The sequence below is a fragment of the Sphaerodactylus townsendi genome, linkage group LG01, assembly GCF_021028975.2.
Source record: "Sphaerodactylus townsendi isolate TG3544 linkage group LG01, MPM_Stown_v2.3, whole genome shotgun sequence".
Taxonomy (NCBI): Eukaryota; Metazoa; Chordata; class Lepidosauria; order Squamata; family Sphaerodactylidae; genus Sphaerodactylus; species Sphaerodactylus townsendi.
Genome location: NC_059425.1, coordinates 183,734,470 through 183,759,962, shown reverse-complemented (window position 1 = coordinate 183,759,962; position 25,493 = coordinate 183,734,470). Strand labels below are relative to the sequence as shown.

Genomic DNA, 25,493 nt, shown 5'->3' with positions numbered 1-25,493 from the left:
AATGATCAAAATCAATTGCATATACTCAGTTACTGCATCTAGTACAATATAACATCTACCTTGTAAGTTTAGTACCCAGTTACAACATATATTCAGCCAGTCGCAAACATATGGTGAAACATGTAAGCTCCTATTTTCTATGTGGAGGAATTCCAAACACTCCAAGACGGGCAGTTAGTTAAACCTGCTGGTTTCGTGGTTCACTTGTTCTTTCAATCTCTTTTCAATGTTCAGCCTCTTACAATTTCCATTGGACTCTTCAGACAATCCTAAAGTTGCAGACTCATTTCATGGTTTAATAACCATCCTCATTGAAGTGCTAATATTATCAATCTGTCAAGCCGCACAACTATAGCTCCTTGTGGTTTGGGGATGGGGGAAAGAAGCAGATGTTTCATTTGGTATAGAATAAACTGCAGTTTCTCCGAAGGTTGGATTCATAGTTCCTTATCATCCATTGCCAGCATGATGCTGGCAGGGGATGATGGGAACTGTAGTCCATAACATCTGAGTGGCTGGGCGAGTTTGACACACCTGCCTAAGCTACAGCCCTCGCCAGGAGCAGTAGTGATGAGTGGTTAAGAGAGCAGGTGTACTTAATCTGGAGGAACCGGGTTTGATTCCCCTGCCTGCCGCTGAGCTGTGGAGGCTTATCTGGGGAATTCAGATTAGCCTGTGCACTCCAACACTCGCCAGCTGGGTGACCTTGGGCTAGTCACAGTTCTTCTGAGCTCTCTCAGCTCCACCCACCTCACAGGGTGTTTCTTGGGGGGGGGGGGAGGAAAAAGAACTTGTTAGCCCATTTGAGTCTCCTTAAATCCAACTCTTCTTCTTCATCTCCATGGTCTTTAGCAGAGTTCTTTCACATCACCTACTACTTGGTCCTTTCAACTGGAGATGCCAAGGATGGAATCTGGAACCTTCCATGGGCCAAGAAGATGCTCAGCCACTCAGCCACAGACTTTCCCCTTCCTCTTCTGTCACTGGAGTCGAGCTGATAGAAGAGGCAGAAAAGGCAATTGTGTCCCGATCTTCCTCCATGCTGTAGCCTCCCAACGACATGTGAAGGAGTCATTTAGACCAGGTCCGCGCTTCCAAGGTGAACACAGGTCACCAGCCATTTATGGCAGCCAAACTGAGGCTCGGTAGCACCTTCCTGCTCAACCGTCTGCTTTGCCACTGCAAAAACGGGGGGAGGGGGGGATGTGCCAACTATCTTGCAGGTCACAAAGCGTGTCACTCTTGTTCCAAGTTGAAAGGTTCACAGGTGAAAGAGGAAGCTATTCTGATCTCTCCTTTTAAACAGAATAAAGCTTTGTGAGGATTGAACACATTCTTATAAACTGACTGGGGAAAACCAAATTATTATTCTGCTGGGACAGAGGTCTGGGGTTGGGGTCTCCCTATCGCTTCACCCTCGGGCCCACTGTAACTAGAGGTAAAAAAAAATGTTGCCAGGGATTTCATGGGAAATCCAGACTTGATGCTGCATCCCTCTACAAATCACCACTTTCACAACTGTTTGCAAGTGGACTTTGCTATTCCGCACAGCTCCAAAGAGCATTGAAAGCAGTTTGAAAGTGCATTATTCTGCATGTGCGGAATGAGTCTATGGGTTTACCATAGAGTTTTACATAGAGTTTCTAAGGTTTCTACAGAGATGTGATGTCACTTTGCAGGTTTCCCCCAGAAATGACATCATGTCATCACCTCTACAGCACCTCTGATCCTTCGAAGAAAAAGAAGAGTTTGGATTTATACCTTACTTTTCTCAACCATAAGGAGTCTCACAGTGGTTTATAAACGCCTTCCCTTCCTCTCCCCACAACAGACACCTTGTGTGATGTGTGGGGCTGAGAGTTCTGAGAGAACCATGACTAGCCCAAGGTCACTCAGTAGGCTTCGAGTGGAGTAGTTGGGCCTCAAACCCAGTTCTCCACACTAGAGCCCACCTCTCCTAACCACTACACCATGCTATCCCAGAACGTGTCGGCTGTCCAGCTCATTCTGGAAATAAATAGCCTATTCGGATAAAACACGCATTAGTATTCCCTAAAGTTGCCCTACCTGAATAACAAATACGAGAAATGCTTATTGTTCTTATGACTTTCTCAGAGATGACACAAATGTATGCAAACTTTCACCTTTCCAACTTGTGAGGGAAAAGAACGCATTAGATCACATTGTGTGAAGCAGCATCTATTTATACATTATGCTAATTCCTATTAAGTTTGAGATTTATGCTGAAACAAGACATGTATGTGTCATAATACAAGAGGCGGAGGGTAAAAAGGCAGGACCTGTAGGACCACCAAGCGTAATACTTTACACAGGCGCTGCCGGCGATTCTATAAATATATTTGACCAATGCTAATTTTAGATGGCCGAGAGTTAATCAATGAACACCCCGCTCATAATTTCTAAGCATGTAGGCCATATTTCAGAGAGAAATGGACTGAGGCTGGGAAAAGAGCAGTTCGCGGCAAGGGCAGGGAGCTGTCTAAAATACGACCTCTCATCGATAGTGGAATGTGACAAATTCCTACCAAGCAGCTAATTAGATTGCCCCAATACTTCCATATTGTAATAAGACGCCGAGCAACGGCAACTACTCTATTTAATAACTTCCAATGCAGTCAATACATTTTAACCGTTTCCAACGGCGATCCCCCACAGGGAGTCTTGCAATAGACCCATGACGTGGAAGCCACTCGTGCTGCGGCAGCCCTCAACCCAGAGAACGCATATGCCACTGTGGACGTTATTGATCAAAAACGGCATCTTTTGGTTCAGTGCTTTTATGTTGCTAACCACTTTGAATTTACATAGCAAAAGAAATCTGACAGCTGCATCCTTATGGGGCTGCTGCAAGGGTTATAGGGAAGGTAAGTGAAGTGCTTTTACCAAGAAGAGTTCTATATAAACGGGATTATCAGTATCATTAAAAGAAGCAGACTACGAAACAACTTTGGTCCCTTCCGCACATGCAGAATAATGCACTTTCCTTTTTTTAACAATATTTTTATTGCTTTTCCAAAAAAGGGGAGTCTGTTAGTACAACAATAAAGTAATACACAAATGAGAGCAAATTTGTCTGTTCACAAGAAAAAAGTTACAAATTAAAATCATCATAACTATTACATAAGCTTTGCTACTCATTCAGTATAAATCGAAATTCTTTACAACTCCATCACCCACCCCCCCCTCCTTTATCCCCCCGACTTCCCCTCTACAATAAAGCAGTAACAACGTAATAATATCATAAGCACAGATTAATCCCTTTGCAATTAGCAAAGAGAAAAAAAAACCCATCCAGCTTTGGAGGAACAGAAAGTATAAGAAACAGTTTCATAACATAGTTAGACCTTAAAAACCTATTGAACAAACTGAGACTTTCAGAATAATGCACTTTCAATCCACCTTCACTATTGTTTGCAACACCCATTTGGATACTCTGCATAAGTAGAGCAAATTCACTCTTAGTTTCTCTATCAATTAGTACGTTTACCTAATTTTGTCACTTACCCTACTATCTGCTCAGAAATTAACCAAATGTTACTGGAAACTAGAACCTGGATTAAACCCATTAAATATTGGCTAAGGACATCAACTCAGATTTTAATAGCTATCTGCCAGAAGATTCCTATCAGTCCAAATGGTTCATAAAGATCCACATAGGAATTGATCTCTATTCTCTACTCCATTTTGATGAATGGTCCATTCTGAGAATAAACAAACACTGTATGACCATGAGTCTCACTGGAAATTCCCCTCAAACCTAAAAATCTGCTCCCCTCAATACTGTGAAATAGCACCAAAACTTAACGCTAGTTCAAACTATTTGTCTATTCTAGACTATCCAAGACACCAAAGAGTTTTCATGCGAGCTAGAATAAAGGCACAACCCTCAACAGTCCTATTCAGCAGATAACAACGAATCCCATATTCGGAAAGACTCTGTGTCCGCGGAAGCAGAACTCCAGACTTGCTGACTCATGTCTGCCAGCTGCATAGAGAGCTATGAAGAGCTGTTGCGCTGCCTTATCACAGAACAAATAAACACAAGTTTCTTCAATTATTATTAGTCAACCAGAACCCAGCTTTTACCTCAGACGTGGCAACCTTTTCATTAGCTGCTTCCAATCAACAGATGTCTAGTTTTGCTGACAGCACAAAATAAATTGTCAAATACATCCCCAACAGGGAATTTTATTAATGTCTTTGTCTGTTATTTTATGCGAGAGCTTTTGAATGGGTCTAAGTACCTCCTATACTGTAGATTGATTTTAAATATGCCAATAAAGATTTCTGTCTATCTGATGTCCTTTCTCGTGTGATGTCGACATGTCAGGTCGCTCTCTAACATTCGCCTCAAACACTACGGCTAAGCAACAACAACAGAACCTTTCTTAGGCATTCAATGGAGTAAATATAAAATGACTTTAAAATCAAATGCTTTGAGAAAAAAAGCGAACACAAAGTAAACATTGGCACCACAAAGGTAACGTGTCACACATCTTAAGCACTTGCAATAAGAAAAATGCAGTGCTTTCCATGTCCTCGTGATGGCCACAATCCAGCAATTATAAAAGTTCTGAGTCTGTCACTATGGTTAAGCCATAAATTTTTGGGGAAAGGCCACAGCATCATTCCAGAGGTGATGACATCACTTCTGGGTCACGCTGCAGGTGATGGTCATCATGTGGGAGATGCTCATCACACGCCCATCCCCCAAAGTCTCTTGTTTCCCCCCCTCTTCCATTGTTTGCTACCAACTGTTAACTCTTCCTACAAGCAATCTTCCCATTTTCAAACAATACGTTGGTTGAGGAAATGGTACAATTGTAGGAAGGGCGACCAGGGAGCGTCCCAAGGGAGCGTCCCAAGCTTCCTTGCACAATTCTTGTTAAAGATTTTCGAGTCCTCCAAGAAAGCCTGGAATATCTGAACAAACAATGAGATGGCCAGGAATTGGGGGCGCCACTCTTCGCTCAACACCAAAGCGTCCTTATTCTCAAGCCGAATATTAATTGTTATTAATTGATTTGTATCCCACCTTTTCTGTTCAAAATTACACTCAAGGTGCCAGGACTGCAACTCCCATCATGCACCAGTTCTCACCTTTTTCCAAAAAGTGCGGAAAAACAAACTGAGAAGCTACATTCCACCTGAGTTTCAGAACCAATGGGAGACCAGGAGTTGGGAGGAGGGGAAAAGCTGATTGGTTGCTGTCTGTTTTTGTAAATAGTTTAAATACTGGAACTGAGGACATGAATCCTCGGTTCTAGCGCTCTGTACCTACGGCGACATAAGTCAATAAAGTTCTTTTTTAAGCTGCTTTGTTTGAGTGTGTTCAGCCTTACACAAGACAGCTAACAAACATGGAACATCATAGTTCAAATCCCCAAAATAGTTCCTTTCAAAATGTTTGCAAAACATTTGTAAATGTTCTGTGCAGGAAAAGCCACAGATGCAACCAAATTAACTGGGTAAGGCTGAGTTGATTCTCCCAAGGTCTGGTGCATCTGTCTTATAACCAATGTAGCCATTTCTACTTCTGGGAATATATCCATTGAAAATCGCTGCAGTTACTTGACATATACAAAAGAGGTGTAAGAAAACCAGTGTACCTCGTTTTTACAACATGGCTAAACCCAGAAATACATTCCTATTACTACATCACTAATTTAATTTCCACCGATTACTAGGGTGGTAACATAACCGTAATTCTATCCTATCTTTCACCAGCTGCCCTCAGCTATCTCTGTGTTGGTTTTCCATTAGCACCTCATTGATTTACAAAACTCGGTATCATGTTATTTATTTCAGGTTTTTAAAACACTGCTACAAGTACAATCTATATGGTGAGTGTGGGGTTTTTACATTTAGAAACATGAAAGAGTCTTTTTATTGATACTTGGGATGGGGCCTCATTGACAAAAAAAGCTTCATTTTAAGGGTTGTAAAATATTTTGGGGTTTCCGAAACATTTGAACTTCTCAAAATCTGGAGACAGAGCTTTGGGCACAAGTGAAGTGAGAAAGTCAGACCTTTTCTCCATCAAACACTTTCCCATGGGAGGAAACAAAACAAAACCCTGCTTTTAATGAACAACTCTGTCGATTATTAGTTTTTCTGGTTCTCTTTCTATGAGAAAAGCAGAGTTATTAAGCAGTATGAAAAGAAAATGATTCCTAACTCCAGGGTAGTGCTAACAAACATAATACAATGTGGATAATGCCAGATAGCTTCAAGAGCATGCCAGATAGTTCCCCAACAGATAGCCACGGGCAGACTCCTGTAACCTGTGCCATTGAAAAAGGTATTCCTAAAGAGGCAACTCAACTTCCTTCCATAATATTGTATTTTGTCAAAGGAATCAGCACTCAGAGACAGCAGCAAAGCCTTACAACATCAACAAAACCTATGCCTGACAAAGCCAAAGGCGAAAGGAACAGGAATAATCTAAACATCTAAAGCAGGATTCCTAAAGTAAGTAACCCCGCCCCTTTGTGGTGCTGCATGATCCAGGGGGGGGGGTCAAAGATGGCCACAGGTAGAAACATTAATACATATATCTTCTGTTTAATTGCTATTAAATTCAAAAAAAAATAATTTCCAGGGGGCGCTAAGTAATATTTTTTTCTGGAAAGGGGGCGTAGGCCAAATAAGTTTGGGAGCCACTGGTCTAAAGGAATCATCTAACCAGGCTTCTCATGTTTGGATCCAGGATTCCCATCAGTTTCCTGTCAGCATGGCCAAATTGGCCATGCCAGGGGCTGATGGGAATTGTAGTTCCTGAACATCTGAGAGCCCAGGTTCCCTACCCCTGATCTAAACATTTTCTCAGGAGGTCTATTCCAAGAGACATGCAGAATAATGCACTTTCAAACTGCTTTCAGTGCTCTTTGAAGCTGTGCGGAATGGCAAAATCCACTTGCAAACAGTTGTGAAAGTGGTTTGAAAACGCATTATTTTGCGTGTGCGGAAGGGGCCAGAGTTTTACAACAGAACCCACAATTGCCTGCTTTCTGTCATACACAGGCTGGTTTCCTTTATTCCCTTTATGACGCTTCTCTTATGAGCTGCACGCCTCTGTTGTTATCCTGTGGCTTCCCATGCACAAAGGGAAGTCTCAGCAGAGAACTTCCCCTGCTGTGCAAATGTGATCTGCCATTTTGGTGACCCACCTCATCCAGTCCCTTTCCTGGGCAACTTCCCTCTATGGCACCAGCTCCCTGCTGAGTTCTCTCCCCAAGCTCCACCCCCAAATCTCCAGGAATGTCCGAACTCTAGCTTGGCAACTCTAGTAGAGACCCAGAATCTCATGGATGACATCAGTGATTACAGAAACGTGAGGTGACTGGCGTGGATAGTGAATATTTTCTGACAGTGAAAAAATGGACTTCTCAAGCTGTTAGCCTAGAAAGTCTTCCACTGGGAATTGACCTAGGTAGAAGTTCAGCAGGTGGAGATCTAAGGGAGGACCTTTTTAAAAATATTGTCTCCCCTTTGGGACTCCCTGTCATGGGTGTGGAGAATGGCTGCTTCCCTAAAGGCCTTGAAAGATGTAAAACACCAGCCTTTTCCAGACAGGCTTCAAGTGGTATCACTAAGGAAGCAGGCAAACACTATCCTATTCCAAAGCTGCTTCTAGGACCAGGGTGGGAAATTCCTAGGGTTGTGGCAGTGGAGCCTGTGGAGATGGGATGGGAGGGATCTCAGCAGGGTATAAAGGTATACGGTCCTTTAGAAGAAGAAGAAGAGTTTGGATTTATATCCCCCCCTTTCTCTCCTGTAGGAGACTCAAAGGGGCTTACAATCTCCTTGCCCTTCCCCCCTCACAACAAACACCCTGTGAGGTGGGTGGGGCTGAGAGAGCTCCAAAAAGCTGTGACTAGCCCAAGGTCACCCAGCTGGCGTGTGTGGGAGTGTACAGGATAATCTGAATTCCCCAGGTAGGCCTCCACAACTCAAGCGGCAGAGCTGGGAATCAAACCCGGTTCCTCCAGATCAGAGGGCACCTGCTCTTAGCCACTGCTCTTAGCCACTACGCCACTGCTGCTCCTTTATAAGGTATATGGTCCTTTACCTCAACAGGGTATAAAGGTATACGGTCCTTTATAAGGTATATGGTCCTTTACCTCAGCAGGGTATAAAGGAATACAGGGTATAAAGGGTTTGGGGATGGGAGGGACCTCAGCAGGGTATAAAGCTATGGTCCTCCCTCCAAAGAAGCCACTTTTCTCCAGAGGAAGTGACCTCTGTCCTCTGGAGATCAGTTATCCTTCTGGAAGATCTACAAGCCCCACCTGATGGTTGCTTTTTGCAATATTTAGAAATAAGGGAGAATTTTAAAAATAAAGTTAGTTACAACTAGGTTTGGAAATTCAGATGCAGCAAATACCAACGGGCCTAAATTCAGGAATTGGTATATTCGGGCCAAAATTGGGTCAATATGTCCCTCCCGACATGAACTAATCCTAATGTAAGGTATTCGGGCTTTGGGGATATTTTGCATTTTGGCCTGTAGGATGCATTTGTAATTAGGCATCAAAATTTCAGGGGGGGTCATTTGAGACTGGGTCCTGGATGTGATACTGCCTGAGTTTGCGAAGTTTACATGAGGAATAAAGCTAAGGACCCTCAGGTATCAGGTGCCCCATCTCTAATTGTTTCCGAGTGCTAACAAGAGATTGGGGCTATCCCTTTGAGGGTTCATAACTTTGGCCCCCCTGAACCAAACTTTGCCAAACCTGGATGATATCATCAGGACAGTCCCCAGATGATACCCTGAAATTTTATTTTTTTTAAAAAAAAATGCACCCCTGGCAGGCACCCCAAGAAATTTGCCCAGATTCTCTTCTTTGCAGTGCCTTGTTGTTCCATTTGGTAGCCAATGGGAATTGAGTGTATAAGAAAGTTACACATTTTGAAGATAGAGGTACCCAGACTTTTTTATACCTGAGGCCCTCCTGGTAATAGCATCAAGTCTTGGTGAACTTTCCTTTTGGGGGTTCAATTTTATGGGCCCCCAAAAGGCTTATTTTGATTCCTGACTCCTGCACATGAAGCCTGCTGGCTGAGTTCTCTCAGAACTCTCCCAACCTGCCCCACCACCACCCCCAGAAGCAAAGTTCACCAAGACTGGATGCTGTTACCAGGAGGGCCTCCTGGAGCCACCTTGAAAATCTGGTGCCCCTAATTTTTTTCCGAAAATGTGCAGCCTGGTTTACACACCTGTGAAATCTCCATTGATCGCCAATGGAGCCACTGCAGAGCACAGAATCTGGGTTAGGCTCTTCTAGCAAGTCATGGTGGGAAAAAATAACCATAGACTTCAATGGGGTTTGTTGTTATGCCCAGCTGACTCTGTGGTACAGGTTTCAATGGGGGGGCACTCTGCTGGCCTCCAATCCAATTACTTTCCAGGCTCAAGGCTGACACTATATGACTGGCCCAAGGTCATCCAGTAAATTTCCAAGCAGAGTGGGGATTCGAACTTGAGTTTCCCATATCCCGGTCGGACACCTTAACTATTACAGCACACTTAGTCTCTTGGTTGTATAACCGTAAATTTTGTATAAAGGTGATCTCTGATATGATTCTATTTATTTTTTTGCCATCAAGTCACAGTTGACTTATGGCAACCCGGTAGGGTGTTAAAGGCAAGAGATGTTTGGAAGTTGTTTGCCATTGCCTGCCTCCATATCACAGTATTCTGGTATTCATTGGAGGTCTCCTCTCCAAATACTGGCTAGAGTCAGGGATGAGAGTAAGTGATCAGACCAAAGTCACTCAACAAGTTTCCATGGAGCAAGTGGGGATTTGAACCTGGTTTCTCAGATCCTAGTGTGATACCTTAACCTTACAGCACACTGGCTGTCAGTTGATCTGATTACAGTTGCAAAAATGATGGCAGAACCAGGGGGCATTCATTGAAAACGCTGGGGGGAAGAATTAGGACTAATAAAAGGAAACACTTCTTCACGCAACGTGTGATTGGTGTTTGGAATATGCTGCCACAGCAGGTGGTGATGGCCACTAACCTGGATAGCTTTAAAAGGGGCTTGGACAGATTTATGGAGGAGAAGTCGATCTATGGCTACCAATCTTGATCCTCCTTGATTCATAGGATTGCAATGTTTTAGCAGACCAGGGTGCTCAGGCAGCAGCAGCAGCAGAAGGCCCCTTTGCTTTCACATCCCGCCTGTGAGCCCCCAAAGGCACCTGGTGGCCACTGCAGTAGAGTGCCACCAGATGCACTGGTCTGATCCAGTAGGCTAGATCTTATGTTCTTATGTTCTTATGAACACCCCTCTCCCCCAAATGGTAAACACTATTAAATTCTGGATCGAGAAATTGTGGAGGATAGCTAATTTACCAGATTATGTACAATGAAGAGAAAGGTGACCTTCAAAAGGCTTCCCCCGCTCCCACAGACATCTGAAAACCCTTTTTTAAAAAAAAAAAAACAGAAGAGCAGCACACATCATTAGATAAGTTTAACTGTGCTTCGTTTTTCGAATTAAAAAGAACAAAACAGAATTAAATACAAACGATTAGGTAAGAGATTAACATTACATGTTCTAATGATCTTTCTGCGATACTGTAATGGGCTGTTTCATTTTGATGTTGACTCACTTTATTTCCTCATAACAAAATAGGTGGATGTTCAAACGCTTCTTTCCCATTAGCACCATCCCGAGTCTCCACCCTTCTAAACTAGGGGACACAGTCTTTCAAAGCAGCCAAGGGCCTACCGCAAATTCTTCCCAACCCACACGCCACCTTGCATTGCAGGGATTTCCCTCGGGCGCTGGGTCATGTTCCCACTGCCCCCAGAGTCAGAAGTGCGCCGCTTTCTTCAGCATCAGAATGACACGCTGAGGGGGACGTGGGAGAGCTGCCAGGAGTCGTGGGCTGCCGCTTACACTGACTGTGGGGAGCACCGCTGGACCATGAGCTATTCAGGGACAGTAGCGTGCAGCAAACGGTAAGTGGGGAAAGGGCCAAGGTGCAACTTTGCTCAGCCTCTGCCCAGCCAAGTTTCACCCTCTGATCTGTGAGGTATTGGGCTGCCAGTTCTAGGTAGTGAACTTTCTGGGTGCAAAGCCTGGGGGCAGACCTGAGGAGGACAGAGTTTGGGGATGGGAGAGATCCCATAGGGTAGAGATGTGATTCTACAGAGTCCACTCTCTAAGGCCATTTTCTCCAGGGAAACTGATCTCTGTCACCTGGACATCAATTTTAATTCCAGGAGACTTCCAGGTCCCACCCGGAGGCTGGCAACCCTAGCTGTCACCTTTACCATTCAGGATCTGGCCCTCAAAAACCCTGGCAACCCTAACCATACCTTGACTTTGCTTACCACTGAACTAGAAAGACAACAATAAAAATTGCTCTCTTAGAAAAACTCGGATTTTCATCTATTCCTTTATTTATTTACTATCTACAACTCAAGCTTTATGCCCACAGTGTTCTAGTTTCTATTAAAACTGGCACTCACACACACACACAAAACCCCCCTTTAATTATCTTGGCACTTCATTTCACAACAAATCTCCTCCACCATAGTTAGCCACTTTCCTTCGCTAAAAACAAAAATATGTCAATCCCAAGACTTAAAGAACAATGCTGCTCGCTCCACAATATAACACTGCTCGTAATAACAGTTCCTTTAAGCTGTGAGATCTGCAGGTTTCAGCAAAGAATCTTATCGGGATCTACACGGTGATTTTTAAAGGCTGTAACACGGGCAACAAGAGTGTAGCCAAGAGGAGACAAAAGAGAGAGAAACCAGATCAAGAGTGATACAAGCCCACTGAAACGTCATTGCAGAAATTACTCCATTCATGTGTAGTTTGGACACTAGGATCTCCTCTAAAAATAAAATAGTGAATCTGACACTTTATCAATACAAAATGTCAGCATCTGCATCGCAATTTATCAAAATAATGCTCACAACAAGCCACCAGACCGCTCTGGCCTTGAACGTCCAACATTTTCAAAGGGCACAGCACTCTCGACTGTTGAAAAATAGCATTTTTTGCCGGTTCCCTTGTATTCACACAATAGCAACACAAGAACTCTATGAGACCGCTCCAGCCCAAATTTTAGGGGTACATCAACCCCAGTAGTACTGACCCCCTGGTTCTCCACTTGGCTCTCCAGATACTCCCTGGTAATGAGCAGGGGGGGGGAATCTTGCCAGGTGCAAATAGAGGTCTAGGCCTTGATGCTGTCAGCACATTCATGTCACTTCTGGAAGTGATGTCATCACCAACAATGTGGAGACACTCGGGAATTTGGGAAAAACTGTATGATAAGGGTTTTGCACAAATACCAGAGCATTGTCCACATCATCAGTGACGTGATGACATCATTTATTGAAGTGACATCAACAGGCCAATGGAGTTTAGGCCTAGGCCTCAAGACCTTCACCGGTCACTTTGATGGGGATCCAAAGCACGGAATCCCGCACCCCAGGCGGGAGTCTGGCAACTCTATTCTCCAAGGACTTTATCTGAGGCATCTCCTAGCATCTCCTGGTTGTCAAGATCCTTTTAAGAGCAGAGACTGAACCTGGAAGCTTCTGGAAGCAAAGACTCTGCTTCACAACTGAGTTAAGTCCACCAACATCATGAGATACTATCTCACTGCTTCCACGCTGTATCATGTTTACAGAGCTGTTCATTTATGCTCAGTTTAGCTCATAACCTTCTCCTGAAGAGAAAAAGAACCACTGCCTATGCCTTAAGAAACCTATGCAACCACTAAGGTCATCTTCTGAGACTCTGGCCCTTTCTACACGGCCAGCCTGTAGAGGTACATCGCATAGTTTATGCCAAGGTAATTCCCCTGCGGACCATTGCGATGTGGACAGTCCCATGACCGCCTGTGGCGTAGCCTTCATTAATAGCGCCAATTCCCAATGCTGCTTCACTGTCTCCCTTCCGTCATTGTGGTGGCTAGGACACTCTGGCCAGAGGATGACCTTGAGTCCGAGTAGGAGACTGGGAGGTAAGCAACGTTGGGAAGGTTGGGTAGATACTGGCTTCCACCCGTGCCGCTTTTGTACGGCACTGAATGGAAGCTAAGGTTTTGCTAAAACCTCTCCCCCCCCAAGTGAGGGTTTGAAAACACCGTTTGGCAGGAACAGAGCACCACTGCACGGGACAAGCAGCAGTGCCTGTGCGAAGGGTCCCCGCCAAAACGGTGTTTTACTGGCCTGACATTGTTGCTTTTGGCCCGTGCGGAAAGGGCCTCTGTTTCAAATGCCCCCAGCTTCTGAGATTAGATGAGTGGCAAACCCACAGAGAGACTTTTGGGTCACAGCACTAAAACTTTGGAATTCTACCCCAAGGGAGTCTCTTTCCCCATCTCTTCCCATCTTCTGCACGTGGGTGAAGGTTTTTGTTTGTTTTTGTCTGGTGTTCCCTCATTGCCCTCTTGTTTTTCCCTAGATTTTAATTGCTGTTTTATATTTTGGTACATGTAATTCAGTTTTGGTTTTAGTTAGTTACATAATGTACTTTGGTTTGTTTTTAACTGTTTTAAGGCATGTTTTTCTTATGTAGCTTTTTCACCGGTCAACCACCTTGCTTGCCCTGATTAGGGTAGAAAGTATACATTTTGCAAATAAATAAAACTAAGACTGCCATCCTAAGCAAACTTGCTACAATGTAAAACCAGTAGGATTTATTTCTGATTGCACATACTTAGACACCCCACGTTATTCATGTCAAGTTAAAAACACAACTGTTTTGCAAGACTGGACCATTCCTTTAGAAACTCCTTGGGACACAGTCTGCAATTCGTTAGCTCAGCTTAGCCCATGAATTGGCCATGCTGGCAGGGGCTGATGGGAATTGTAGTCCATGAACATCTGGAGCCCCATAGGTTGGCCAACCCTGCTCTAATTGTTCCCCACTGCTGCGTGGAAGTTCCCTACCACTGAGTGAAACTAGACACTTGGGAGAGCTCCCCCTGCTGGCCAGCTGCCTAATCTGCATGGCACCAATATGGTGTCCGCACGGCTGCAAACCTGCACAGCTTACAGGGAACGTTGCTACCAAGTATTCAGTTACAGATCAAGCAGTTCATAATTACTAATGCACAGAAACTCATAAATATAAACACCCACTGGTATGCCACACCCTCCCCGCCCCCCAAAAACTTGCTTAAACCAAAGTTGGGCATTTGTTAAGAACAAAACGGTTTGAACAGAAACTTTATAATTGGTTTTACATACCATAAATTCCTGTTGAAATACATGGGAACGCCTGCAAGACAAAAACCAAGACGTAAATTAGATTTTTCGGATTTAGACCCACTTATTACACAGATTTGTTTGGTCCTGGGAAACCACAAGCCGCTTAGTGTAAAGAAATCTTTACATTTAAGTTGGAACGGCCTGATGAAATATACCCTAGAGTGCTGAGAGAAGTCGTTCGAGCAACCAGGAAGCCGTTTTGCAATTTTTCTCTGAGAAAGGGAGCACAGATACGCTCCCAGAGCACTTTGGAGAAAGTAAATATATAGGGTCTTGCTGAAAGAAAAGGGGGCTCCTGGAGAATTCTCTACTAGTGAAATTGACTTCAATAACCAGGAAGCTGTTAGAACAATTACAAAAGATCAATTTGTAAGCATCTGGAGAAAGCTGCCACGATAATCCAAACCAGCAGAGATTTTTCCCCCGAAGAACAAAGAACATCCTCGTTTCTTCTTTGCTGGAGTAATCCGTTTAGTAGATAAGGAGGTAGTGGTAGATTTAGAGCTTGATTTTTGTCATTCTTTCTCCACAGGTTCTAATAAACAAGTTTATTTATCTATCGTTCTTATCCTACCTTTCCATCTACCTTTCTAGTACATGACTTTTTCCCCATCTTATTCTTGTAACCGCTCTGTGAGACTGGTTGGGTCGACAGGGAAAGATAAGTTTCAGAGGGCAGCTACTGTAGAACAGCTAGACTCCAGTCAGCCTTAGAGAGCAACAGGATTTTCAGGGTATAAGCTTTTGAAAGTCGGAACTCCCTTAGTCAGAGAAAGACCAGGTCACATAATAAACTTCATAAATGAGGAGGAGTTGAATCTGAACTGCATAATACTGTAGAAAGAAAGATTGAATCACTTGGTATATCTCTCGACTTGCTTTTCCCGCTATCCAGTTCAGAATCCTAAGACCCTTGTTAAAACAAAATTGTTGGAAAAGTGAATGGATTTAATTTAATTAGCTGCTGTGAAAACTTGTTCACCCTTACATCTTCAATACCCGATATCAAAACATCAGGTGGATGGCTCCCTATTTGTAGCTTCTTTGACTAATCCATGTAGAGAAGAGCCTCACACTTGCTCGCTTCCAATAAGCCTTTTCCTCCGCATTAAGGGTCGCATTTAACAACTCTTGAAAATGATGAAAGGGTATGCTCTTGTGGTAACAACAAATTGTTATTGGCACATCAACTGCTTTGCTGCCTTAAATTTGCTAATATCAGATCAAAATATTCCAATATTCTTTCTAGGATACCTAGTGAAATGGGAGAATCAGGTAGACTCCCTTTCCTTCTGGACAATTCTGACAATGGAACTTGTGAATTGGTAGCACGATTTTTACTGGAGGTGATGCCCAATCAATAATTTCTATTCTATCTTAAACCTTTGTATTTGTGTACCTTTTATCTCAGTTTTTTATTGTGTTATGATTATTGTTATGCCAAATAAAGGCTTATTGTTATTATAATACTGTAGATATGCCCTAAAGGGAGCTGGTATTCCACTGCAGCGGACACGGGGTCTCATGCTAAGGTCTCATGTTTGGACCAAGGACAGTGTCTGGATCAGGATTGAGATCCAGGAGCAGAACCAGAAAGTAGAAACCTATGGGGACCCCCTCTCCCCATATTGCCCCAATAGGCCGGAGGGGAACCTACTGGAGATCCCTGGCCCAAGGGAGGTCCGGCTGGTTTCCACGAGGGTCAGGGCTTTTTCAGCCCGGGCCCCCACCTGGTGGAAAAAGCTCCCTGCTGAGATTAGGGCCCTGCGGGACCGGAATAAGTTCCGCAGGGCCTGCAAGACGAAGCTTTTCCGCCAGGCTTTTCCAGCCAGCCAGCCAGCCTGACAGGTACCATCACGGGCCTCCCATGGGTAGTAGTAGCTGAATTTTAATGTTCATGTTTTTAATGTCCATGTTTTCAATGGTTTTAATGCTGTTTTATTACTATTTTAACTTTGACATTGTCCTTCGCCGCCCTGAGCCCTGTTGGGGAGGGCGGGATATAAATGCAAATATAAATATGAACCAATAAATGTCCCTCGGGAAAACAATGGTGAGTGACACTACGTGCCAGCCCAGCGGGGGCCACTCATCTCTGCTCCCTGCCCCCGCCCCCACCCCCCGGGACATTAGCTCACCTGTTTCTACCTCTTACAAACTGCTGGCAGTGTGGTGATGGATGGCAGCCGGTTAGCTGTTAACTGTTCTACAGTTCCTTTTTTTAGCTGTAAATAAACTTGTTTAAAACTGCCGTGGACCTCTTGCCATCCATCACGACAGGCAGTGTGGGAAGAGACAACAGGTGAGCTGAGAGTCACTAACACTGTTGATAAAGCAATCAAGTGGACCTTTAGAAATTGGCGTCACAACATAACAAGAGCCCTACTGGGTCCGACTCGTGGTCCATGTCGTCCAGTATCCTGTCTCACACAGCAACCAATCAGTTTCTCTGGATGTTCCTCTGCAGTGTTGGTAGGGCTTGGCTCTATTTGGCGCCTGAATTGCTGCAAGATGGGGAACTATTTCCCGGTGCTATAGGCAAAGTGTCTCTAGGATGGCTCTGTCACCAGACAAGCAAAACATACCCACTCGCCCCAAAGATGTAGTGATATCTACAAGCAAGTATGCCCTGAATGACTATGGAGAAGCAGGAAATGGCAAACCACATATGCTCATCTGTGCCCTGCCCCAGATAGCCCAAACTAGCTCAATCTCATCAGATCTTGGAAGCTAAGCATTGTTGACCCTGGTTAATAGTTGGATGAGAAACCACCAAGGAAACCCAGGGTTGTTATGGAGAAGCAGGGAATGGCAAACTACCTCTGATCATCAGTGCCCTGCCCCAGATAGCTATGACTGGCTCAATCTCATCAGATCTCAGAAGCTTACCAGGGTCGGCCCTGCTTAGTATTTGGATGGGAGACAACCAAGGAAACATAGGCCCTCAAGATGGTTACGATAGGCTAAATGGCGTGACATGACACCGGCTCCACCCCCCCCGGACCGCTCGCATGAATGGTCCTGCTGTGGGGAAGATGGCACCGCTGGAGCCGCCGCCTGGTCGCATCTACCGCCTCGGCGCTCGCTCATGATCGGGACAAGGGGTTAGTGGATATGTCCCCGTTCTGCATGAGCTCTCCGGGCCGCAGGGCATGGGGGGCGGTCCTGTGGCTCAGGACACCGACGCCACAGAGACAGTAGGTCGACCGGTCACAGGGGGGATGGCTTTCCAGCCGCTGCCATTCCAGCTGCAGCTTTAGGTCGAAATATGGCTTCGCTACCGCCTGTGGAGGCACGAGGGATGCTTAGCCGTACAGCAGCTGTGCTCCCCATGCTAACAGGCTCCCCTGGGCACTGCATTTTGCCGCCCCTTGGCGCTTGCCTTGCGGCCCGTGCGGAAAGGGCCATAGTGTTGCTGTGAGAGAAAGGAGATGGAAAACCTCAACCTCTCTTGCCTTGAAAATCTTACGGGGTTGCCACGAGTCAACTGTCACTTCATGGCACTTTCCGCTACAAGAAGCAACTTGTCATGAGACTGGCCCTCCAGGAAAAAGGAAGGAGATGACTGTTCTAAATAATAAATAATTTAAGAGCTTTGCCTGGAGCTCTTAACATCTGGAGGGCCACGAGTTTGATACCTATGTTCTAGTCGATGAAAACCAGCGTGATACAGTTACATATGGACACAAGGATTTGGAAGAGTCCACTTTGGAGGGGAGCAATTGTGGACTCTTTGCAATCACTAATTTAAAAACTGCCATTTTTGCACTGCATGTATTTTCCCATTACATTAAAAAAAAAGAATTAGCCACACGTTCTACTGTTCTGTATGGCATTCAAAATGGCAGAGTGACTCTGGCAGCAGTACAAAACCACAGTGGCAGAATTCTTCCAGAAAAGAATTTCAAAGGAGACTTACAAACAGTAGTGTGGTGTTGTTGTATCTGGCTCAGCTCTGAAGACATAAAAATGAGGGGTCGCGTTTTAGTGACACCGTAAGAATGCATTTCAACATAATTTTTCCTTCTGTAACATTTTCCTTATCTCTACTAACAAGTGACTAAAAGCATCAGGCACCAAAAGAAGTTCCATCTCCTTTCTCCCCCAGTTTTCCTTTCTCCTTTTTCGTTCTTTGCACTCCACCTCTAAGTGCTTTCTGGCCATCTCAACTTTGGTGTTCAGTGCAAACTGCAGGAACTGTCAATGTTCGCTCAACCAAGTGGAAGCAACTGCTCACACACATCTGTATTGTCCTCGTGACACAGAACCCAGGAGTCTCTACATTGAACCTCATATTAATTCATGCCTTGCCGCTTCTGACCGAGACAAGCTACGTCTGCTTTTGAATGACTGCTGTACTAAAAGAATTGCAGACGTAGCACAGTTTTTGGCAACAGCTTTATCAACAGCTGCACACTCCTGTTGATCACCTAATAACCTTCCTATTTGTTGTTATTGTTAGTCTGATTGTTGTTTTATCCATGCCTAATGAAGGATATTTGATCGATCGATCGATCGATCGATCGATTGATTGATTGATTGATTTTTTGATTTTGGTGTCTCCAGAGCCTGTATGGTTATATTTCCTGATGCCAGAGCAGGCTGGCATCTTCAGAGGATCTCTGAAGATGCCAGCCACAGATGCAGGCAAAACGTCAGGAGAGAATACTGCTAGAACACGGCCATACAGCCCGGAAACCACACAGCACCCAAGTGATTCCGGCCATGAAAGCCTTCAACAATAGATTGATTGATTGATTGATTGATTGATTGATTGATTGATTGATTGATTGATTGATTGATTGATTGATTGATTGAATGAATGAATGAATGAATGAATGAATGAATGAATGAATGAATGAATGAATGAATGTAGGAACTTGTAGAAAAGGATATCACTGTTACCTTCCCTTGTAACCAAAATGGAAAAAGATGGCGATTTCAACTGGCCCAGGGGGAGTGAAGAATGTGGATCTTGCCTAAGTTTTTTGTTGGTGGATGATTTTTGATCATTCCCTTCTCCTGCTGAAAACCCCACCAGTCTCCCAGGGGGAGGACATGGAAAACTGCTGTTGGAGGGTGACTTGGTGAAAATCACCTTTCTGTCTTTCATTTGTGGAAGTGCCTCCTGCATGCTGAAAAATCACCTAGGTTCCAAACAAAAAAACACTTCTCTCTTGTTACTGAAGTCCTGAATGAAGACTCGACCAATCTGATTTTTCATCCGAAGGAGGATGAAAGTCTTCCTTAAGAACTTCCCATCACTTCTAGCTTCTTCAGCTATGTTTGTACAAACTTTTATTGTTGTCAGGGTCTGTTACTCCCGTCAGTAATCGAGACCCATAAAGGTATCAAGAGCTTTTATTGAACCGTATCAGTACCCCAGGTCCAAGAAGCCAGAGCTCGGGGCTCTGTCTTCTGTCCCTGGTATATATTAGAAATTTGCTCATTCGACATTCCCCCCCCCCTTTCCCAAAACAATTTGCACGAGAAAAGGAAGAGAGAGAGAGAGAGAGAGAGAGAGAGAGAGAGAGAGAGAGAGAGAGAGAGAGAGAGAGAGAGAGAGCATTGTTATGGAATCGTAGTCTGCGACAGACTCCCTCCTTGTCCCAGGAAATGGGAGATGAGGGGGATGTATGCCTGAATCACTAGTTACAAAAGCAAAGCAATAGAAAAGTCATCCAAGCCCCAAGCGCTGATAATGAGCCAGGTGTGGAAATACTTCATACTGATCCCAGACTGATCTCTGGGATGCCAGGCCCAGCAGGAGCTAGACCTGACAGTTGTTCTGTTTCAGCGATAGCATGAGATAGAATTCCCTAGGTATTGACAGGAATGAACAGACCAAATTGGCACGCTAACTTGGACTTATGTGTATATGACAATTGTAACAAATCATTCCAACAACATTTGTACGAAGTTATTTTTTCAATTATTTTTCATATAAATATTAACACAATTATACCAATATGAACCCTATTCTATTAACCTATTGATGAAAGTAATAAAGTACAATACGTTTATATAAAGTGCCAGTGTCAATAAAACAATCAATGTACAATTTTCATCATTTCATTTGCAAAGTGTTTATTCAAAAGTCCATATGAGACTTCAAATTGATGAGTTCCAAGAAATTTTTACATTTCCATTTTTTATGTGGTTCCCTAGGTATTAGCATGCCCTGACCTCGTTTGACCCGACTACCGTGAGCTCATCCAACCTCAGAAGCTAAGCAACATCAACCCTGGTTAGTCCTGAGATGGGAGGCTACCAAGGAAGACCAGGGTTGCTACGCAGAGGCACGCACTGGCCAATCATCTCTGAACAACCCTACAAGGTCTCCCTAAGTCAGCTGCAACTTGACAGCACTTTTCCGCTCCCAGTTATTAGTAGACTGATATAGCATAAGGAAGCATCACGTGGAATTCCAAAGAGATTTATCCACAGTGTGTTGCTGATCAATATCTTCATGAATTATTAGGGTGCGGGGGGTGAAAGTGCACTTTTAAAAAACCAGCACATGGCACAGGCAATGCTCTCTTGACAACATCACACACTAATGATCTCAAAATGGAAAAAAAATGCTTTAAAAGTAATAAAGTAAAATATTAAAAGGGAAAGGAAAGAAAAACAGCTGGAAAGAAGAAGCACACAGAGGATTAGAAGCTAACTATGATCGACCTACAAATACTTCTTTAATTGCATTTACAAAGGTCCTGTAGGCAAGAGTGCAAGTTACATTCTTTTCTTTTGTGTCATAAAGTTACTGCTGACAGGCAAGGCAAGAGAGTGGTTTGCCATTATCTGCCATTATCTGCCTCCGCACTCCACCCCTAGCATTCCTTGGTGGTTTCCCATCAAAATATTAGCCGAGGCCGACCGTGCTTGGCTTCTGAGATCTGATGAGATCAAGCTAACCTGAAACTACCCAGGTCAGGGCAAGTTCTGCTGGGACTTCATTAGCAAATCAGTGGAGGTTTGGATTCCATTTCGGCACTACGTTTTCAAAAACCGCTGTAAACAAATGAAGAACGGCGGTGGGGCGGAGGAGCCAAGAACACACAACAGATGAGAGAAAGTTCAATGAACAACGTACGGGTACGCTTAGAAAACAAATTAACAGGCAATATGGTAACAATTTGCTAAAATATAAAGGGCTGTCATTACAGGAAACAGTGAAAAATGGCTCACCATTACCCCGGAGGATAAGGCAATGGGTAATAAGCTTCAGGCGCCGAAAGGTGCGCTGAAGTTAAACATTATGAAATATTTCCAAGCAGTTGTGGAATATATTTCATTGGGAGACTATTTCTTTTTTGTATTGTTTTTCTTTCTAAAAAAAAACAACAACTGTCCTCTTCTTTTCAGTTGTCAACAACTGCAAAGGTAGGAAGACTGCAAAAGAAAACAAAGAAGTCAGAGGTAAAGAACGGATGGGGAAAAATAGTCTATTTGCTGGATTCATGGATTGTCTAAACCAGCATAGGGGCCCTGATAGCAATGTTGGAGTGAAATTAAGAGAAAGAGTGAATGAGGGAGAGGAGAGGGGAAAGAGAAACGGTTTCCCCTCTGCCATTGTTATCATTAGGGCTTGGATTCACTTGGAAATTACCTCAGATGGAAGAGATTTCCATCTGAAGAGTGCATCTTTGCCCCTCCTCTCATTACCATCCAAAATGCCTCCACCTATTGCTGCTTCTGAGGGGAAGGGAACAGAGGTGGGATCCAGCAGGTTCTCACAGGTTCCTGAGAGTAGGTTACTAATTATTTGTGTGTGCCGAGAGGGGGTTACTAATGGGTGATTTTGCCACGTGATTTTTGCCTTAGTTACGCCCCTCCTCTCAGCAGTAGCGCGCAGAACTTGAAGCAGTCTAGCAGGAGGTGCACCTGCGTGCGTGGCAGCCTGCGCCTGCGTGCATTCGTTTCCCGCCCAAGGACCGGCACAGCACCTGCATCCTTGCCACAGCCTCGCCCAGGAAGGCCCCACCCCCGGAATGCCCGACCACGCCCCCGTCGTGCCCCCCCAGCCCCATTGGCCCTTCGCCACAGTTTGAATCTCACCACCATGGGAACCTGTTACTAAAATTTTTGGATCCCACCACTGGAAGGGGACCCCAGGAACAGAGATCGGCTGTAGGACAAGGGAATTGCTTTCCCCACACCCACCAACACCCACCAAAATTCCCTGGTGGATACAAACCTCAAGGCAAAACAGCACATTCAAGTTTTTAACAAGTTTGGTTCGGATTTGATGCAGCTGCACATCACTTGCAAGAAACAGCTTTTTAAAAATAAAGTGGAGCCCAAATGGAAAACCACCACAGGTGGAGGAACGGTGCTTTCCCCCCCACCCACCCCCAAAGGGACACAGAAGCAGTGCCTGAGGAACTATTTACCCGGTTTTTCCTATTTTTAAAGAAAGTCATTCCCTGCAGATGTTGTGAGGGAACCAAACTGATTCAAAACCTAAACTCGTATTCTGGCCCTAAGTGTTGTCACAGAGCAAATATCGAGCGAACTCCTGTCCCGTGTGAAGAAATATCTAGTGCCAAGATCTATTTGACATTTTAGAAACAAAAATTTATTACTACTGATTTTAGAAACGAAAATTTATTACTGCTGATAACCAAGGGCTATGTATAGAGCAGCCAGCTTGAATTATATCAGTTGGGTACTTCCCCTCATCTCCCTCCCCTCACGTCAATTACAAGGGCACCACAATATCTGTTAAAACCACTCTACTTTTGACCTGGCCCTTGTGACACTCCAGCAAACAGCTGCTGTGCAAATTCAAAGTCCTCCACATTTTAGAGCAGCTGTTCAATTGCGATGCGCAGCTTTCTCCACATTCTATGTTCTAAAGAAGATTATAATCAGAAAAGAATAAGTCAACTGATTTTACTATGTGTAACTTCACAAATGTTTTCTGACAGCAAAGCAGTCGTCATCAGATCATTTTAGCACGCCAACACGGAGAGATCTGTCTGAATTTGCCACCTCGGGGGCGGGCGAATGATTTCCTCATAGCCAGTTATCTATGTGGATAGTAATGTCTCTGACTTGCTAGCATAAAAAACTGTAACTTGGGCCCTTTCCCCACTTACCTTAAGCCCCGCGCTACTCTCCTCAAGTAGCGCAGGGTCCAGCTGCACTCCCCACTTCAGGGGCGGCGAGAACGCAGCCGCCCCGACGCTGCCTCTCTCGCGCCCCCTGAGCGCGCGTCATTCCTGGCGCCTTTTGAAATGGCGCCTTTTGAAGCCGGGGCGCATGCCAGGAATTGTGCATGCTGGGAATTGCGCACAGCAACCCTCGGACAAAGGTAAGTGGGGAAAGGGCCTTGGATGAGAACAGCACTTTTAAAAGTAAGCAGCTTTTTCTTGCTAATATCAAACACCTTTCTGAAGTCAATAATAACTTAAATGAGTCCTTGTACATCTTTAAGAGCTCTTCATAGCTCACAGTCCCGGAAGCTACAGGGGAATTTTTGGCAGGATCATTTAGAAATCCTTAGATGGGGGATCTCTGAATGGAAATTCAAATTCTTTAAATGGAAATACCACAAGTTTTTTTTTAAAAAAAGAACAGAAACAAAAGACAAAGAAAGATGAAGTACGTGACTAATACTTCAGTTACGGGTATGTATTAATTTCCCTCACTCTAATCGCCTTGTTTGAATCCCATAAATGTGGAGCCTAGATACAAACTGCCTCCAGTGCAGGCCCAGAGTAGAGTTACCACCAGTGGTGGGATCCAAAAATTTTAGTAACAGGTTCCCATGGTGGTGGGATTCAAACAGTGGTGTAACGCCAATGGGGCTGGGTGGGGCACGACGGGGGCGGGGGCGGGCATTCCAGGGGCTGGGCATTAATAATTTCTCTGTTACTGTAAAAACTCTTACTGTAAAAAAAAGTTCCTAATTTCCAGCTGGTATCTTTCTGCCCATAATTTAAACTCATTATAGCAAGTCCTATTGTCTACTGCCAACAGAAACAACTACTTCTCCTCTAATTGACTGCCTGTCAAATACTTAATACTTTCAAATACTTAATTTTGTTTCTAGAAATCAAAAGAAGGACACTTTGCTTAAACAAGGAACTTTACCATATTTCTAAAACATGTTTTTAAAACAGCCCAACAGGGAGAATAATCCCGTTTTCTACCTTCACTAACCAGCCGCACAGGAAACAACAGGACTTCATGATTTTTGGACCTAATGGAATTTCGAACGGAAAAGCAGACCCAATTAGCAACCCCCTCTCAGCACACACAAATAATCAGTAACCCACTCTCGGGAAATGGTGAGAACCTGCTGGATCCCACCTCTGGTTGCCACCCTCAGATTGGGAAATACCTGGAGCTTTTATGGGTGAAGCCTGAGGAGGGCAGGGTTTGGTGAGGGGAGAAGAGAAGAGGTATTGCAATGGGGTATAATGCCATAGAACCCACCTTCCAAAGCTGCCATTTTCTCCAGGTCAACTAATGTCTATTGCCTGGAGATCAACCGAAATAGCAGCAGATCTCCAGTCACTACCTGGAGGTTGGCAACCTGAGCTCCGACAGAGGTGCAGGATCGGATCTGTCACACACACCCCCCAACAGCCCAGCATTGGTCAAACTCTGCCTGTGAGCTTGAGCCACCACATGATCAGAGATGACAATCCTGGTGGTAGCTCAGCCGTCGATGACTTCCGCCTGTTTAGGTGACTCGGCAGGCCAAGGAGTTGCGCTTGCTTCTGATCAGGGTTCTTCTGACAAAGGCATCCAGAAAAGTTATCCATAATCCTTGAATCCTGCTGTTGCTCTGTGCCTCGTTCTGGACCTTAGTGTTTGACCTTCTGGACTGTAACCTGGCTGGTGTTCGTCAGATTTGCTCTTCTGCTTTGAAGCTCAGACTTCTGAATATCTGTGTTTTGATCTTGGACTGTGTTTGGACTACGCTTGTTGCCTCTTGCCCCACAGGCCTGCCTGAACCCAGCCAACACGTGCCCTCAACACAATGAACGTTTTCCCAGCATGGTCACGACTCAACACCAACAGGAAGGGATTCCTCTTCTCACTGCTGATGATTATTTTTTCATTTACTGAGGGAATTAAGCTTGAGAGGAGGGCCTGCGTTTGACTTCCTCTTTTTCTGCCTCGCTGCGATTTGTAACACTCTCAAAATCAATAGCGACAAGGGCTGCGTTATTTTATTTTCCAATTCTGATTTTGTGAGGTC

The 25,493-nt window shown here is 44.5% G+C and overlaps 1 protein-coding gene across 1 annotated transcript in view; it reads right to left on the bottom strand.

Moving 5' to 3' along the window:
* MACROD2 (mono-ADP ribosylhydrolase 2) overlaps positions 1–25,493 on the bottom strand; it is a 1,251,138-nt gene that overhangs the window by 380,991 nt on the left and 844,654 nt on the right. The window contains exon 7 of the mRNA XM_048506382.1: positions 14,255–14,285. Coding sequence (XP_048362339.1) covers positions 14,255–14,285 — 31 coding nt within the window. The remainder of the gene's footprint in view (positions 1–14,254; positions 14,286–25,493) is intronic.